The sequence below is a fragment of the Aptenodytes patagonicus genome, chromosome 1 (genome assembly GCF_965638725.1).
Source record: "Aptenodytes patagonicus chromosome 1, bAptPat1.pri.cur, whole genome shotgun sequence".
NCBI lineage: Eukaryota > Metazoa > Chordata > Aves > Sphenisciformes > Spheniscidae > Aptenodytes > Aptenodytes patagonicus.
In genome coordinates this window covers 192,970,487-192,989,479 of record NC_134949.1, presented here as the reverse complement: position 1 = coordinate 192,989,479, position 18,993 = coordinate 192,970,487, and the positions used below count along the sequence as shown (strand labels likewise).

Sequence of the window (18,993 nt, the reverse complement as noted above, 5' to 3'; positions counted from 1 at the left end):
AGCAGTTCACACACAGTTGATAAAAGCACCTTTTTCTTAGATCTCACCATGCAAGATTGGGACTAGGCTGACCACCTGGCTTCGATGATCCAGCAATCTTGGTCTCAGTATCTCACTTGCATCCACCTCAGCTGGCATTTCAGATTATCCCGCTGCTCCATTCCAAGACAGCCTTGCTGTTGGTCATCAGATTTAACCCTATGGAGCTTGTAAGCCACAGGTGGATGACCTTGAATTACAGACACATCTTTCAGGAATGGTTTAGACATAGTTGATTCTGTCTTGGGGTAAAATAACATCTAGATAATCTCTCCAAATCTGTTCCAGTGCATATTGCAAGCTCACGTGATGGACACATTGAGGTAATTGGGTATGGTGTTTGGCCCACTGCAGAAAAGGTTCTTCCTGAAGCTGCTACATGTTTAGAACTAGAGTACTGATCTCCCCTATATTGTTTTCCAGGAAATTGAGAGTAGGATAATGGTGCTAATCTATTCCATCCCACTTCCTTCAGAAAAGATGCAAGTTAATCTAATACCTTCTTGCCTGATTTTTGTCATGATTCATGCCTGAAAACCTTCAGAGATGGATTTCTATAACCTCCCAAAGCAAGTCAGTCTTGTTCCTAAATATCCTTGCCATTAGAAAGTCATCTATAGACTAAACACATCCAGTTCACTCAATCTTCCCCCTTTTTAAGGCCTCTGGTTGTTTTTATTTTTCTTTTATGCTCCTCTTCTCCACTTTATTCAGGTCCGTCTTTATGCGTTGTGCGTGAAACTGGGCAGGTTAGTTTCTGCTAGGGCTGAGGAGATGTATTTCATGCATCGGTCCCTTTTAAAAACCCCAGTAGGTTTCCATTTCTTGCAATATTCAGTTTCCTAAATTTAGTTTTTTGCATGCCTAGTTTCCTAAACACGAGCCTCCAGATCCTTTCTGCAGAACCCTGCATAGCACTTACCCCGTCTTCACTTTATGTAATCAACTTCCTTCATGCTTGCACTTTTCTTACTGTGTTGTATCTTTTCAGACACAAAGTTCTCTAACTTGTCAAGATCACTTTCAATTTCAAGCTTGTTTTCCTGCCTACTTAGAGAATCATAGAATAGCTTGGTTTGGAAGGGACCTTTAAAGGTCACCTTGTCCAATCCCTCTGCAATGAGGAAGCACATCTTCAGCTAGATCAGCGTCTCTCACGAGTTGGCAATCTGAAGGTTTACTAGGTGTGATTTCTACAGTGTCCTAGTGACAACAGCATACCCCCACAGAGGTTCACTTCTGTGTTTGTCTTAATTTGCAAGACTTTCAAGACTTACTAGCTAGCATAATAAATTGCTCAGTGGTTCTATTCAATAACGTGAAAACTAGGATAATAGTGCAAATGTATTCTGCCTGAGGATGTTAGTCATACCTGCAGCAAAATCATTGCTATTGATACGAATACAAATCTTGTGCAATTAAGAAGTTTTGCAGTACAGAAGTGTTTCCAGGAGATTCTAGGACAGGAAAATAATTATACTGAAATGCTGACTCCTTTATACAGGTAGTCTCTGGCATGTCTTGGATCAAACAATTCGTGAATATTTTATTTTAATAAGTTTTGGAGAAGTCTGTCTGACACCTACTACTTAATCTAAAAGAAAACTTGAATAAATCAGAATTACTTAAATTGCTTCTGAAACATAATTGCTGTAAATATAACAGAAGCATAATTGCTGTAAATATAGGAACAAAAACATGAGAGACACGAGCAACACACTACAATACAGGGTCTCAATAGAAGGAACTTTGAGGGTTGTATCCAGGTGAAATTACAGGGGAAATTTAACAGACGGTACCAGTGAACCTTATGGGAATTTTAGTTTAGGCTCTGGAATAAACATACCTAGTCTTGGAAGGAAAGATTAGGTGGTGTGTAATGACCATTTAGAAAAGAATTCTTGCAGCAGTTACTGTCTCAAGAAAGAAATTAATTTGTAGATGCCAATTCATTTATTTCCAAAATTGGTATCATATATTAGACTTATATAATAATATATAATAAATTAAATATAATTATATATATAATAATATATATTACTAAAGTAATGCTTCACTTGGGCTTTTTGTTTCCTTCAGGGTTTTTTTTGCCAAATAGGATGGCCATTCTTCAAGGCACTGACATGTTCAGTATTGTCAGCTTATAACATCATGATATTGTCTGTATCTCCTGGTATCACCTGTTCAATAGTTTATAATTTTTATCAGTATTGTGTGTAAAGCAGATGGCTTGTCTATGATGTTTTGCCAAGACATAGTGGTTAAAATGGATCACTCACTGTACTGACTCATTACCTTTCTTTATGTACAATTACACTTTGTTTTTCCCATTGACATGTTATGTCACATTTGTCTGAACTCACGTTAATCTGCCATTTTGTTGCACAGTTCAGACCATTTCAGTTTCTAGGTAAAACAGCATTCAGCTCTAATTCTGGCATTTATCCTTGATGAAATTGCCATTCCATGTTTTTTCTCCTGTTGCTATCCACTTCCAGGTGCTTGCTATAACTTCAATATTCGTTTTATATGAACTGAACTTTTTATATGTAATGTAAATACGTAAATTTTAACGGCTTTAATTTTCTCTTGAGACCTGTCTCATACCATGTGTGTCTCTTGTCCATCCTGTGCATTGTGGGGGGAGGCAGAGGGGGGGGTCTGCACTTGACTGTCAGGGAACAGGAGGCCTAACGTAAGACTGTTCTGTATGTCTACTGCTTATATTTTTAATCTAAAGATGTTTAAATAAAGTACGGAGATCTGTTTGGTAAGGAATTTTCCTGGTTTCAAACTCTATCTTACTTAAGTCCAAAAAAGTTAGGTGGGATAGAAGTCTCTTCAGCTAGATAGGGCACAGGCTGTTACTGAAGTCCTTGAATAATACATTCTGTGCCAGCACTGAGCTGATTTACAAGACCATGTATTAAGCAGCTTTGTTGCCTGTCATAGTTCATGTCTGCAGCTGTACTACTACGGTAGCTGGCTGTAGAGAATTTGCATTCAGTGGAACTTTAGTCTTAAAGATTTGTAGCCATTTTCCAGTGTGTTCTCAGAAAGCTAAATGAATAACTTTATAGAGCATGTTCTACTGATTTTTTGACTAGTTGTTTGGGTCTTTTTTAATTAGCCTAAAATGAATTTATTTTCTAAAATCAAAAAGATAACAAATGAAAAGAAGTTGTGCTCTGTAGGTGTCACTTTGAAAAGTTTTCCAACACCAGAAGCCACTACAGAATTATCTTTTGACAGATTGTCTCCCTTTAGACCGCCATGTATGAAGAAAATCAGGCTAAATAGTAATTTTTTGTAGAATTGTCCCATCAACCGTAGGTCCTGTGCAATCACCTTTTCTAAACAAAATACCTGCTTATATAACCACTTCATGGACAGCAGTGACCTTGTAGAAAACCAGGATGTAAAATTAAGAGTAAATAAACATTAAAAAATATTTCTAAATTTTCCTTAAGCAACAGGCTTTAACAGATCCATAATCAAAGAACTGATCAGGAATAATTCCTTAGAACTTGCTTTTAAGCCTTGGCTTTCTTACAAGACTTCTGCAGTCTGCTGTGTAGTTTTTCTGTTCTAGAAACCCTTTCCAGCTTTTGAGGAAAGCAAAAATTACGGATCACTCTGTACACTCCAGCTGGAGAGAGCAGTGCAGTTTCAGTACCGTTCTTGCCCGGCCACTGCACTTTTTACACCCATCAGATAGCTTTGCTTCGCAGATCTTTGCCCGTGGTGGCATTTCCGTAGTATTCTGTCTGCCTTTTATGTAAATGGTATTTGGTTAATTAATTTGAAATACAGCAGCGTGGCAGGAGCACCTTGTGAAGCTTTTTACTAGTACTGTCACTTCAAGTTCTTTTCAAAACTTGCTTGTTACTTACAAGTCCTGGGAAAAGAAAATCTCCCTCCTTCGCTGCGTATCATACATATTCACTAGAGGAAAACTGTTAAGATGTATACACGTTTTCGGTGTGGGCATGTTGTTCCAGTCCTTCTGCATCCTCACTCTCTCCTGAGAATTGTTCAGGAGGCAGACTGGTTATAAGACCTTTAATGCCACCAGCTTCTTCAATACTCTTAGTCTTTCTTAGACCAGATTTATGAGAGAGCAGTGAGATGGAGTAAAAAAGAATTGTCAGGCCCTGGAAGAATAAGGTCTCTATTACTCTTGACAAAGAACTTTGTATTACGAATTCTGCTTTCTGTTTTATTCCTAAATTCTGATCTACCTTTTTCTCCTCTGCCATTCATGATGACTTGGTCTGCTGCCCCAGAGAAACTAAGTCATTCAGAAACAGGAAAGAGAACAAAACCTCAAGAATCTAGGAGAAAGGAGAAATCAGTGTTCCTGGGGGAAGAGAGGAACTATTAGCAAAGCAAATCTCCAGAAAGCTGAAACAGAGTGGAAATGTTTTGTTTCTTTGGGAATGCAATCTGTAATTCTGTTGCTATATAAAGCAGGGTATTTGGTTAGAGCTGGTTATTAACATATGTTTTGTTTTAAAATTTAATAAGTATTCATGATTAGTAGTGAACCCGTTGATTTCTAGGATGTTGTCCATGGGAGTAATGTGTAAGGAATTAAAACCGAAGTCCAAAATGGAAGTTGATGTTCCATTGAGCTAACGGGAAACAATTATTGCTGATTATAGGTATATCAGAGATTATGCTACTCGGAGTCACCATAGCAAAAAAAAATCTCGTTTCTTTTTGCACACAAGACAGTTTTGGCTCAAGACATAACAAACGTTTTGCCAACAAATCATTTTGAAACCCAAATGGAAGCCTGAAGTAAAATTCCAGTTCGTGGATAAACTGACATGTAGTCTAGTGACTTGACTGTTTGCCCATTTTCTAACTGCATGAATAAATTTATCTAAGAATTGTGTATATGTTGAAATAGTGCATCCTGAATGGTTTTTCCTAATGGTGTTGAATGTTCTAATCTACAAGATATTGTACTTGCATTTTTTTTGAGTCTGGCTTCATTTCTCTTCTTAATTTGGGAAAAATCTGGCTAGACTAGCTAGGTGTAAAGAATGGAAGAATGCAAACTGAAGTGAGGAAGAATGCAAAATAAATCACTCTTCAAACATTGTATGTATCGATACTCTTAATGAGGCAACAAACAGGCAGTGAAGACTCTACTGGTTCTTTGACTAAGAGAGGGAATTAATGAGATGCACTTTCCTCATTACATGCCCCAATGGCATATTGCTGGCAGCTGGATATTTACCTATGAGCACCAACAATTTATAGCATCCAAACCATTTCCTGTTTGCAAAAAGTGTCTCTGGCTATCTGACTGCCTTGGCAGATGGTCCAAACACAGAATGGGGATGGAGGCTGAGTGACTGTCTGCCTGTGAGTACTGGCTTCTCCAGGTTGCTTGAGATTTGGTGTCAGTATACCAGTAAGAAATGTTAATGCGGCTTCCCTGCATGACTTGCAAAGATTAGAGGATATTAGTGTTCATTCCCTGAATTTTCCTTTAAGTTCTCAGTAGACAAAAAGTAAAATTAAAATTCCCCAAGATTCATGTATAGTCCAACTGAGGTTTTTTTTTATTTGGGACCCCTTCTTATTCTGAAAAGAATATCAAGCAGAAATGAAACAAACCTCTAATATCTAGAGGGGCCAGTTTGGTTGTGCAGAGAGGGGAAATAATTGTAACAGTAGGAATGAGCATCATCAGACAGGACAGAAGAGACCATGCACAGACTTTTAACAAACAGTCTAAGAGAACTTCCTTAAAATAGGCTTTGGAGATATTTATAGAAACTGGGAGAAGGAATGTCTTCTGTTCTCTTGCCAAGTTCTGTAGCTGTACAATAAAGTGCAACGGCGTGTAAGACAGAGTGCAGTTTTGATAGGAGGTCTTTTTAGGAGCAACTGATCCCAAATAAAAGAAACTAAAAGTGGTAAGTTCATTAGCTTGAAGGTATTCATGCCAATTAACGAAGTTAAACTGCTTTCAGTGGTTGCAAATCACTTCAGAAGAACGAAATAAAAATTGTTTTGTCCCTATTTTGCTGTCAAGCTACTTTGGCATAGACCAGCATTTTCTTTTCCTATATGAATGAGTTTTGCTGTGGCCCATATATTTCTTCCCTAAATAAAAGGTACAGAAATTAAGAAATTAGACCAAGTCAAGCAACTGAGGCTTTCGAAGATGTCCCTGTCCTTTCTGTAGACTGTACTGGCCAGAAGGCAGTGGGATACTCACGTCTGTGTTCCTTTGCCTTTGTTCATGTCAGTGGCAAAATATATGGAAATAATTCGTTGAACTTTTATTGCATGGTTAACTTGCCACAGTGTTTACTGTGCTTATTCTGCTGGTTTTTTTAGATGAGTGTGCCACTGACAGAAGTTCCTTTAAGTGGTACTATCACACCCTGCCTGATCTGAATACAGCAAAGAGACTGTTTGGATATATTTTATTATATATCTCAAATAATTCAGACTGGGAAGGTTTTCCTTTTGAGGCCATATTATGTGAACTGCTTCTTTTATGATGCTGTTTAGGTTGTGATTGTATTAGTATTCCAGAAGGCTAAAATTTTTGTGATTTAAAATGTAAAAGAAATGAAATACTTTAGCAAGGAAGCATTTTCTACAAGAGAATCTTCAGATATGTCTCGTTGGAAAAATGCAGTTGTTTATTTATTCCATATCAGTTGCTGGTTAATGAACATAAAAATTCATTTGTTCTTACGTTGTTTGACAGACTGCCATTACCAGATCATAAATTTATGGGCTACTGGAAAGTCGATCAGCCAGGGAATGCACGACAGAAACTGCTGTGTCCAACAGAAACTCAAAAAATAGATGTAAAGGTTTGTCTTTTTTTTTTTTTTTTAATTCATGTAATACTGTTTTTATGTATTGGGATGCAAAGAATCTAAAATGTGATTAATTTCTTCAGGAAAAAGAGTATATACAAAGCGTGGTGCTTGTTACCTGTTCTTGGGTTTTTTATACTGACTAGAAAAATGAATGTTTTTGTATACCTGGCCCTCACAATATAAGATGTGCTTTCAAATCAGTAAGTTTGGTCAGAAGTTGTTGAAAAGAGGTTTTTATAAGGATATTGAAATAGCATATTTGAAGGAACTTTGGAGCTGTTTTGGATGCTTAGAGGTGGCTGGTTTCAGGCCTCAGATCTCAATTTTTGGATGAGATCAGAGACTGAAATGAAAGCTGTTTTCTTTTTCTGTTCTGCATGCAGCTGAACTCTTACGGGTCTTTGGTACTGCCAAGTTTGAATCTGAACCTTTGGTACAATTTGACCTGCAGCCAAAGCTTCTAAGTCCTTTTCAGCTTTGAGTTCTTGGCTTGACTTCAGTAATTATTACTCCAGTGAATAAGGAAAAACCTGAACTGCTAATGTGATGTAGGGGTGAGATTTAAACTTTATATAATAAGAAATTGCCATTGAACTTCTTTGAAACAAAAATATTCTGATTTTTTCCTTGTATGGACTGTGTTTTATCAATACATGATACCTCCTTCATGCCACTGAGCAGTAAGTTTCAAACCAATAAAAGACTAAAGAGGAAAGGCATGATGGTTTCTATCCTGTAAAGAAAATGGCAGTATGGACATTCAGAGAGCTTGCAGAAAAGCATTTCCTCTTCCCTTTATTTATTTAGTAATTGGTCTGTTTCAATTGTTAATAGTATTAACAGTCTTGAAGAAGGCTTCAAGATTTCCATAAAGAAGGGTGATTGAAATATTTTAGCAAGGCCTCATTGTTATCATTTGGTTTAGGGCCCTGTGTACTTAAATATCCAAGGATTTCCACTGGAACGACATGAAGCCAGGTCCCTCAGTTTTACAGAAGAACTTGCTTTTTGGACGCTGCCTTTGGGTGAAGTTAACTTAGTTTGCGATGTCACGGTAACAAAAGGTGCGGTAAGAAAAGCTAGTAACTTTTGTAATGATCCCCAATATTATAAATACGTGAAATATCCTAGAAGTGAGGAAGAACTAAGCTGTTGACTTCATAAGTGCTCGCCGACAGCCAGTGGCAGAATGGAAAAGGGCAATATGAGGGATTTTAAGTGTAATAACACCAGTTCAGTGCATTTACAATAGTGTGTATTTCTGGCTATGTTTGCAATGGAGTATAGGAATAATACTAAGAATTGGAATATGGGAATGGAGGATATGGAGTATAGGAATAATAATTTATCTTTTTGCACTTTTTTTAACAGTAGATGAAATACAAAAATAATCAGCCACTGAAATGGGAGCATAATTTCACTGAGACATTGTGGTCTTTGTAAGGATATGCATCCTTCTCAAACTAAGAGAAGGATATGTAATTAAAGTAGAACACAGCCACAAAATTGCAAGTCTGTCTAGTTTTTATGTTCAACACTGTATTGCTTCAGAAAAACAATTCTTTGACTTTTCCTCTCTCTCTAGGTCAATTCAGTTTTAATACAAATCTTGTAACTTGCAGAGTGCTGTGCTTTTTTTTCCTGTGCTTATACCGATTAAAATTCTTTTCACTGGATCAAGCCTGCCTTAGTTACCTATACTATTGTGTCCCAAAGTGAATTGCACTGTTGGGAACATTCATAAATGTTTTTAGGGTTCACCATTAAACATGTCTAAACTTTATTGTGTATTATAAACAGATCGCTGATGATCAGTACTGGAATGCTGCCTTTTCTGCTTGTAGCTGTAGTTTCAAATACATTAACAAACTTTTATGACAGCAAAACAGAAATTACATGGCTTTCAATTGATTTTAATAATTGTCTGAACTCAGTCAGGAAGATGCTATATGTGAAAAGTTCCATACAAAGTTTGCATTCATGTCATGTTTAATTATTAAATATATTAATTGAAAGGGAGGATGAGATAGAGAAGGAGGGAGAACCAAGTTTATAAACAAAAACATCTGGACAGATTTTGTGTATACTAGCAGCTGGCAGGCACTGCAGTCATATCTACACAAATGTGCCTTCCACTACTTGTTTAAAGAGTTAATAATGTTGTGGCAAGATTCTGCCTGTTAACGTTTAGTTAGTATCAAGAGACCATTTCTCTCTTTATCTTCATGTGTCAACGGTGGTAATTTTGCTGTACATTTTGCTATATCATCTGCCGAGTTTATGACACATATATTTCCAGAAGAGCAATGCACAATGTCAGTAGCCTTTCATTAATTTTATTTTCTTATTTCAGAAGAGGAAGCCGAAAATGTTCTTTACGTTACTACATGCAATCCTGTTTCCTTGTACTTCATGAACGTTTCTAGTAAGAGTGGATACTTTGTGGATCTTTATGACCTCTTCCCAAGAACAGTTGGAAATGTCTGGCAACCTTTTGTGACTGTGGCACTGCTGGGAAATCCACTCAAAGGTCAAGTGGTTCTACATGAAGAGGAGGTAAAAAAAAATGAAAATACAGCTAAATGTTTAGTGATGAGCAAAGTAGTATCATAAGGGTAGGATCGCTGAGGAGTCTACCTCTATGGATTGAAATAGCCTGGACAAGCCTACCCCCTTCTGAATGTTCTCTTTTTCACTATACTTGAAGCTTAGGAGTTGCCTTCAGCTTTAGTTTTTATGTGTAGATTTTCCTCTTGTGCTTTTTAGCTGGACAATGTCCTTTTGCGTTCTTGAAGCTGAGTTCTACCTGCTTATCTTATTTCTCTTACTGATAGAGGGAGACTGGCCTTCATGGGAGAAAGGGAGATAGTGAGTTGAGTTCAGGAGTCTCAGTCAAGCAGCATATGTTTGCAAAGTGCAAAGTACAAAGTAAGCTGTTTTATGCTGTGAACTTAAGTTCTGCTCCTATCTTGTCCCCTTTTTACTTTTCAAATAGTATATGAAAGAGACATTTTCTGAGTCACAAAGTAAAATGTTGCTTGTATTTGCTTCATGCCACTATTTCTGATTTGTTTTGTGAATCCTGATATTTCTCATTCTGTAACATTTGAAGTACCGAGACTAGAAAGAAGACTATGTAAGCCTTGACATCCAGTGTATCAGCAGTGCAAATTTAGAACCACTGAAGACTTCAGCGTTGGTTTGACTTGAATCCTTTTTTAAAGTCAAGTATTGCATACTTTCCACATACTTTCCACTTTCCATTACTATCAGTGAACTGATTGGAACATTTCCAATTAAAAACTTCTTTGCCCAGGAGTGGGAAGGGACAACAGTTGATACAGTCCTGCTGCTGTTTGTTTTTTAATATTAATAATAGTTTATGATGTTACCTACCAGTCATAGTGGTTTGACATGGACATTTAATCTGGTCATTATTGTTGGTTGGCTTTTCCTTTTCCTTTTGTTGTTCTTAATTTCTTCTGCCCATTTTTCAGTAGGTGAGAGACTCTGATCTAGAAGAACCTTTCCTACATTGAGTGGGAGTATTAAGTAGTTTTCAGTCATTTCATAACTAGTGTCTCTGTGATACTGTTGTTCCAGGAACTTTTGTCAAGTGTTGATGCCACTTTCTGGTCTCAAACACTACAGTTAAGCTCAATGCCTTATGAGAAACACAATTCTTCCACCTTTAGTAGAACTGCCTATGCCTTCTTTAGTTTTGCCTTGGACACTTTCCAATGCCAACTGGAAAAAATATGATTCTGAAGTTACCTGCTTGTGGTGATTGCCTGTGCGGTTGTCTTGAGCAGCTGTAGAAGTACCATTTGGGCTATTTTGGGATGCACATAACACATTTGTTTGGTTCTAAACAATCCTTGGCCTTTTTTGGCGAAGTCAACGCAGGAAACTGTAAAACAGATGACAGTCTATCTCGTGTCTAAGAACATTTAGAATGTCTCACACTTTTTAATATAAAGCCCAGCAATATTCTTTGCTTTCTAAGTCTCTGAAATTCCTACTGTGAAAATAATTGTCCTGCTAGTTTTGTTTTTAACCAAATCACAGCAGCATTTGGTGTCAGCAATGAAGTTTTTATCAAAGGTTCATCTGTGAAGCTTTAGGTAGTTAACTCTGTGACTGGTTTTGCCTGTCCTCATGGAATATACTTTTCAGTGACAGTATGAATTAAACTCTGAAATAAAGTTTGTTCTGTGGAGAGATTGTGGTAGCTCAGTGCCCCTTTCCAGATCACTTCAGTTGAGCTGTAACCTCATGTTTTTCTCTGGCAAAGCTTAAATATTGCCCATTTCAGTCTTGCCTTTCTTAGCAAGTGCTACAGGTGAACAAATCCTGTCTGAAAATAAGCCTGTTTTACACTGCTGGAAAATAATACAGAATTACAATATTCTGAATGCTTTGCATTATTTTAGGACTTTTTCCGCAGTGTTAACATTAAGATAGACCTTACTCATTGAGTGTGAAAATATGTTTCATTAAAGTACAAACTTGGTTGCAAAAAATTATTGTATACTTAGGAGACCATTCAAAAGTAATTTTAGACTTCTTGAGGAACTTAAGTAAGCATCTTGTGCAGAAGAAATGATGAAAAAGGATTTTCTTGTGTATCACATGCTCGTGTCCATGGACTACAATTTATTTGGGATTTTTTTTTTAAATGAGGTACCAAAGCACAGGTCAGACGAATGCTGCTGTTGTAGTCTTCACAGCCACTGCTGTCCTTCCTTACATTAGGGTTCATGTGTTAGGATCTCTGCATTTCTAGTTCCTACTGAATCAAAAGAAGGATTCTCAAGTAGTTTAATTTTTCCACATAGAGCTTAGGTTTTATTCCCAACTCTTCCTGCAGTGGAGCCATGGAAAAATCATGTGCTTTCTTTGGGCATCTGTGAAATGAGGTGGATATTGCTGTGTATGAAGTTAAATCCATTATTATAGATGTTAGCAGGTAAGCATATAGTCTAAGTTAATCATCCAAGTACCTTCTGTATCTGTTGGGAGGATAAAGGTGATCTGCAAGAGCAATGCATCCCAGCTAAGGTAGAGCATGGTGATTTGCCCTCTGGAGGTGCCTATCTCTTTCCACTGGCTACAGAAGGAGCCTTGGTATATAGTCAAGATGCCTACCTTCAGGTGTACTAAGGTCACTGGCAGCTGTAATCTCAGAATTTGCAGCATTCACACGTCAAGACAGGTAGATTAGTGGCACATCTGTACTTTGGGCAAGGCTCCAAGGGTTAGCTACTTGTGCTAAGGGTGCCTCAGATCTTCGAGAAAAACAAGTAATGTAAATGATGTATGTGATGCTTTAGAGGTTCATCAACATGTACTTGCAAAAAGACCAAGAAATATTAACAGTATTTATAGAAATAAGAAGTTGCATTTCTTAAAAAAAGACCACTTGACAGCTGATATTTCATAAATAATGTAATCCATTAATTAGACAATACCAAAAGCTAAAGATTTTTCCCAAATTTTGTTTTAATAAAGGTCTTTGGAGATGAATGTTTCTGACTAAGTTATAAAAAAGAACAATTTTAAATGGATTATAACCTTATTGGGAAGGATGAGATGATGATATTGTGGCTCTTCAAATAAGCCTGTGTGATTTATTTCCCAGATGACGTCCATCTGGATTCAATAGAGCCCTCCAGTGAAATAAAATGAAAAATCACCATTCCTTCCTGTCCTTTTAAATAAAATTTTACTAAAACTAAACTCCTCTGGGATTTAACTTAACTTAAATAGCACAAATCGGAGATTTATCTGCTTTTAATCCACCTTTACATCTTCTTGGAAGAAAGAGTAGATGATTCTGTTCCTCGCAATGGCCATTGGTCTTGGTGAGCGCAACCTGTTTTGACTCTATCTTTTTGTTCAGACTAAGCTGGACGGCCGGGCCCAGAGAGTTGTGGTGAATGGAGTTACATCCAGTTGGCAGCTGGTCACGAGCGGTGTTCCCCAGGGCTCAGTTTTGGGGCCGGTCTTGTTCAATGTCTTTATCAATGATCTGGATGAGGGGATTGAGTGCACCCTCAGTAAGTTTGCAGACGACACCAAGTTGGGCAGGCGTGTTGATCTGCTCGAGGGTAGGAAGGCTCTGCAGAGGGACCTGGACGGGCTGGATCCATGGGCCGAGGTCAACTGTATGAGGTTCAACAAGGACAAGTGCCGGGTCCTGCACTTCAGCCACAACAACCCCATGCAGCGCTACAGGCTTGGGGAAGAGTGGCTGGAAAGCTGCCTGTTGGAAAAGGACCTGGGGGTGCTGGTCGACAGCCGGCTGAACGTGAGCCGTCAGTGTGCCCAGGTGGCCAAGAAGGCCAATGGCATCCTGGCCCTGTCTCAGAAATAGTGTGGCCAGCAGGAGTAGGGAAGTGATCGTGCCCCTGTACTCGGCACTGGTGAGGCCGCACAGGCTCAAATACTGTGTTCAGTTTTGGGCCCCTCACTACAAGAAGGACGTTGAGGTGTTAGAGCGTGTCCGGAGAAGGGCAACGAGGCTGGTGAAGGGTCTGGAGAACAAGTCTTATGAGGAGCGGCTGAGGGAACTGGGGTTGTTTAGCCTGGAGAAAAGGAGGCTGAGGGGAGACCTCATTGCTCTCTACAACTCCCTGAAAGGAGGTTGTAGCGAGGTGGGTGTCGGTCTCTTCTCCCAAGTAACAAGCGATAGGACAAGAGGAAATGGCCTCAAGTTGCGCCAGGGGAGGTTTAGATTGGATGTAAGGAAAGATTTCTTTACTGAAAGAGTGGTGAAACATTGGAAGAGGCTGCCCAGGGAGGTGGTTGAGTCCCCATCCCTGGAGGTATTTAAAAGACGTGTAGATGAGGCACTTAGGGACATGGTTTAGTGGTCATGGTGGTGTTGGGTCGATGGTTGGACTCGATGATCTTAGAGGTCTTTTCCAACCTCAATGATTCTATGATTCTATGAAGCTGATAGACTTTGAAAAGACTCTTCAGAAATCTCAAGTCATTTCCTCATAAGATGGGAATTGCATTCATCTTTTCAATGCCTCTGCCTTGTCCTCCCCACGAGTACGTCAGGGCGTACCCCTATTTCCTGTAAAGCTTCGTGCCCACCTATTTCAGTTTTCTTTTTCTTTCTGCACCTCTTGCTTTTACCGCTCAGAAGGAGAGCAAATACAGACTGAAAAGAATTTTGATAACTTTATGCATCATTTTATATGGGATTATAGGAGGAAAATGCACACGGAGAATTGATTTGCATATAAATTAACTGCGCGCTTCCGTTTTTTCTTACAAGCACTTTGCTCTGTTGAAAGGCTACAAGTGGATGGACAGAATAATCTACAGTCTACCTCAGGGAGCACAACAGGCTTTGCCCAGGCAGTGTCCTGCCAGCATCCTTTAACTCTGCTTTTGTCTTTCTCGGTCAGGAAGTGGGGTAGGGAGGGAGGGAAGTGCTTTTCCCTGTCCCTCGTGCTGCTGGAGCTCTTTGTAAAAGCTTTCAGATAGCAAGGGAGCGAGGGAGTCTGTGGCACAGAAGCTGACACAGAGATCCACCTCGCTCGCTACATGTAGAAGATGGCAAACATCCTTTAAAAGAAGACTTTTTTTAACGGTTTGTGATCTAGCCTGAATTACAAGTGGGGACCTGCGTATGGAAGTACCTGCAACATACTAGTAGTAACGCCTGAAACCTCTAGTCCCCATAATATTCTGATGTATGTTTTCAGGAGGAAGGGTTTATTTTCTTCAAAAAGTAGTTGACATTATTAAATTCTCTTCTTTTTATAAGACTTTGCTTTTCTATAAGCACATCTTATAGAAAAGGAAAGGTGTGCTTATATAGAAAGGTGTGCACCTTCTATAGAAAAGGTGAAGACTTTCCTTTTCTATAAGCACACAGCTTACATCTCTACTTGCTGTTCTCAGTTCACTGAAATCTCTAGTACAATCAAGTCTCCCAAATCATCTGAAAGACACCACTTGCGTTAATTAGAACACCAGTAATCTACTTGCATACATTTCCCTACCTCTAAAGGCATGCAGGTTTAAGCCCCAAACCATAAATTCTTGCACGGACTTTTTTCACTTGAACCTAATGAACAATATGATATGTCTGGATCTGTGCCCAATATTTACAGCATCAGGATTGTTACGTGTGTATCACTCAAGGGGTCCTTGAGTGGCAGTAACAGAAAAAGTGCTTGTGGGACAGGAGGCAAGGAGAGTTACAGAGGGGTTACCCTGCCAAGCTAAGAATCAGCCTCATCTGAAGCTGACAGCTAAGAAGAGTCTGTGTTTGCGAGCTTGCTTGCTTGGGATGTGAACATCAAAGGGCAGAAGAGAGCGAAACCGAGAGTGAGTATGGGGAGAAGAATACAAGAGGGTTAAACTGAATTATTTGTACTGTCCCACTCTGAAATTGGAGTGTATTCCCTCCCCTAGCCTTCCTCTCTGTCTGTGAGACCATAAGGAACAACTTCCCATACCAGCAAAGTGAAATCACAGCCCTGTTTGGTTTAAGGACTTTTAAGAGGAGAATGCGGGCTAAAATAAAAACAGCAGTAAGGAAAGGGAAACTTTGCAGTAACTAAAAATAAAGGCACACCACTTCACAAGACTGGTTATTGCATCTGTCCAGAGTTTGGAATTCCAGACATCAGGGTCGGGAGGTCACCCAAAGGTTACTTTTCTCCCAGTCAAGAACAAACACAGCGGAATTGCACACCAACGTCTTTTCCCAGCCCACTTGAAGAGTTGCCAAAGCTGCTCTTGGATGTGTTTGCAAGTGACGCAAAAATCTATTCTTAAACACAGACAGAATATACATCAGTCACTTAGCACAGAAGGAAACCATTAACATCAAAAGGGGTGGAGTAGAGAGGCTTTTTATATTACCAACTGCTCTCATAAATTTAATGCTAAGTGGAAGAATGTAATTGATTTGTATGTGTTCTTTATCTCACATGGAAGGCTAATGCATTGCTTCGGTACAGTAGTGCTGTTGCAGAATTGTGTAAATAAAATATGGCAGAAAACCAAAATCCAAAGCAAATGCCCTATTTTTTTTTCCTGAACCACATTTCTGTAATTTTGGTTTGTAATACATAAGCAAGCTTCTTTTTTTAGAAGTATTGAACTCTAGCTGAAATTCCCAAATGCTCCAAATAACATGGTAATATTTTAAATGCTTTACCATATTTAGCTTCAAATGACTGTCATTATTAAATAAAGTTAATTCTCCCAAATAGTCCTAGTGAAAGTATGAAGTGTACCCAAAAAGAACAAAACCACTGTGACTCAGATTGTTTGTATTTGTCTTATTTAGGAGAATTTGTGGGAATTTATGTTTTACTCCCTTAACGTCTGTCATGCGTTATTGCAGATGATGTACGTAGACAGTTTACTTTTAATAAGTTCTTGCAGAACCTAATGTCCTTGCAGAACCTAACGTTTCCTTGAATGGCAAACAAAAAATTCAACCCACGTCTTAATTAACTTGTTCTTTTGTACCTTTTAAATTTCTTTTGATGCGGTTAAGGTTGGCCCTGAATGTTCTCTTGAATTCTTAGTTAAACACATTAGGAGCAGCTATAGTACTTTGTAAAAAGAAATGTTTAAAATGCCCCCATCATTTGACAACATGCGTGGAACCTGGGGCATCGAGTAACAAACTGAGAAATCTGAAGAAGTTCAAAATTTAGCATACCATATTTTCACATGTGATATGTGGAGGACACTTGCACCGCTCTGTTCAGTATCCTGTCTGCTTCTGATCTCCATCCTCTTGAGTCACCCTGCTGTCCTCCAACAGTTGTCCTACCTCTGACACTGTAAGCTGTTTGAGCGTGCAGGTCACAGAAGGATTGTCACACACTGGGATATTTAGTAGGCTCCACAGTATCAGCAGTATGAACTTGGAGAGAAAGTACTAAGCCATTTCTTCTCGCACCAGTTTTTCACCTTCAGTGTAACTTAAGTAATGGATACTTTAGAGGATTGCTAAGAAAACATAAAAACTGAAATGAAATATTTTAGTGACTTGACAGAACAAAACTGGCATGTCTCTCACTTGTAGCTGACTACAACTTGGACATGTGAGCCATACTAGTCTAGTTCCTAGAGCTTATGCAGAAGTGAATGTGAGATGTATAGATAAAACATTATGGAAAAATTGGAATATCATTCCAGCCCTTTTTGTGTGTACTTAACCTCTACAATTAAATTTCTCCGTGAGCTTTGAAATGAACCAAGAAGATTCAGCCTACGTTTTCCAACAAAATCTAGATCATCTTTTCAAAATTTCCTAAGTTGTTAGAATTGTGCTTCAGATAGATTTGTTGTAGTCTCTTAAATGGGCTTGAGACGTACATGGATCTGCTTTTCATTTACAGAGCAATGTTGTGTTGTTGCTGGATACAAACAACGGTGCCCTTCGCCGACTTTTGCTCTTACCAGATGCTCAAGAGTCTCCTAAGAGAACATCTTGGTGGAGCAGCAAGGAAGAGATGGTGAGGAATAGCACCTGCCTCTATCATACTAAGGCTTTTTTTAAATCAAAGCTCAATATTGGAAAAACTGCCCCAGGATCGTTTATCTTTCTGTTTTCACGGCCCAAGCACTTAATTGTTTACTCTTATGTATGTTTAAATGCCTTACAAATAAAATAGCATTGTTATGGAATAGTGATAAGAAAAATACAAATAAGTTGTATTGTCTGAGGATATGTATCTTTAAAATATCCCTCTTTGGAGCTAGAACTGGGAATAACGGAACATTACAAGGAATTATGTCCAAAATAATGAACTCAATTATGATGTAATTATATGACTTGGGACAAGGCAGGCTAGATAGCATTTTGAGAGGTAATTAATGCCATGGATTATTCTAAATAAAGGAAAAATGTAGTACACTTTCAGGGGAGTCAGGGAAACTCCCTGGGACAAATCTAACAAACATTAATTGCTGTGTGATGTATTTATACAGAGCAACTACAAAATGTGCCGAGAGTTTTCACACAAAAACTGGCTGGTGTTCTACAAAGAAGCAGGGTGAGAGTAAATTATATCCTTGTATTATATTGATTTACAACAGATCTCCTCGTGTACATCCCTATCTGACTATTCTTTTCTTGGCTTCTAATTTTACAGAAACCGCCTTATTGTACTGGATGTATTAGAGGGTCAAACTCATACCATCTCGCTTCCGATCAATCTGAAATCTGTCTTCCTGGTGGCTGAAGACCGGTGGCTCTTGGTGGAAAATGAAACAAATCAGTTAGTTAAGCCTAGTTTTCTTGATGGCATTCTTTCTTGTTTGTGTCTTGTTTATGTTCAGGAGTTTCACGCCTGGTTTTTTCAGTTTGTGAGACTGGCTAGACTTAAACAGTTGGTGTTTAAGATGCAGATTTGCTCTGGTGAAAGTGCAGGTAAGCTTTTAGAGTAGAAAATGGACAGGATATGCCTGCATAAGTTCATGCCTCTGAAAATCTAGACTAGCTTTGATTGTTTGCATGTTAATACTGTTTTTACTGAGGTGGTATTGATCTTTAGAAATGAGAATGTTGGTGGACTTAGCTTCGGAAATAGAGCCATGTCGTCCAGAGTTAGTGCCTGCTTGCTTTACTTTCATGGTCCCGTGAAAGAAATATTACTCTGCTGTCTTATTTTTATAAATGCACAGCAAATAAAAGTGTGTAAATAGTTACCAGAGGACAAATCTGCCACTTGCTGGCTTACCCTTTACTATCTCACAGTTGTTTGGTAAATCATATTTAGTTTCAGCAAAAGGTGTTGACAACCTTGTTTGTATAAATGTAGAATGTTTTCACTATTTCAGAAGATAAAAGTCCTTGTTTAGAGTTACAAGCTTAATCAGGAATTATTATAAATCTGTATCCTTTACAGGAAATTTCTTTTAACCAAGCGTGCCCATGTGGAAGCTGAAGACAGTGATGTTTGCCAGCTGTATGCATTGAGTGAAGAGCCAGCTGACATGGGATTTGGCTTAACAACGGGTATTGAATGCAAGCTTGGCTTGTTCTTTTTTTTTTTTTTTTTAATCATTTCTGTGTTTGCAGCTGCACAAACAAGGCTCTTTTACTTTA

The 18,993-nt window shown here is 38.5% G+C and overlaps 1 protein-coding gene across 3 annotated transcripts in view; it reads left to right on the top strand.

Annotated features, from left to right (window-relative positions):
* The window catches only part of VWA8 (von Willebrand factor A domain containing 8), a 204,454-nt gene that overhangs the window by 123,084 nt on the left and 62,377 nt on the right, over window positions 1-18,993 (top strand). For all 3 annotated transcript variants that reach the window (XM_076363301.1, XM_076363293.1, XM_076363311.1), the window contains exons 27-33: window positions 6,779-6,887; window positions 7,822-7,960; window positions 9,250-9,452; window positions 17,282-17,398; window positions 17,874-17,938; window positions 18,038-18,163; window positions 18,794-18,903. In XM_076363301.1, the coding sequence (XP_076219416.1) occupies window positions 6,779-6,887; window positions 7,822-7,960; window positions 9,250-9,452; window positions 17,282-17,398; window positions 17,874-17,938; window positions 18,038-18,163; window positions 18,794-18,903 (869 nt within the window). The remainder of the gene's footprint in view (window positions 1-6,778; window positions 6,888-7,821; window positions 7,961-9,249; window positions 9,453-17,281; window positions 17,399-17,873; window positions 17,939-18,037; window positions 18,164-18,793; window positions 18,904-18,993) is intronic.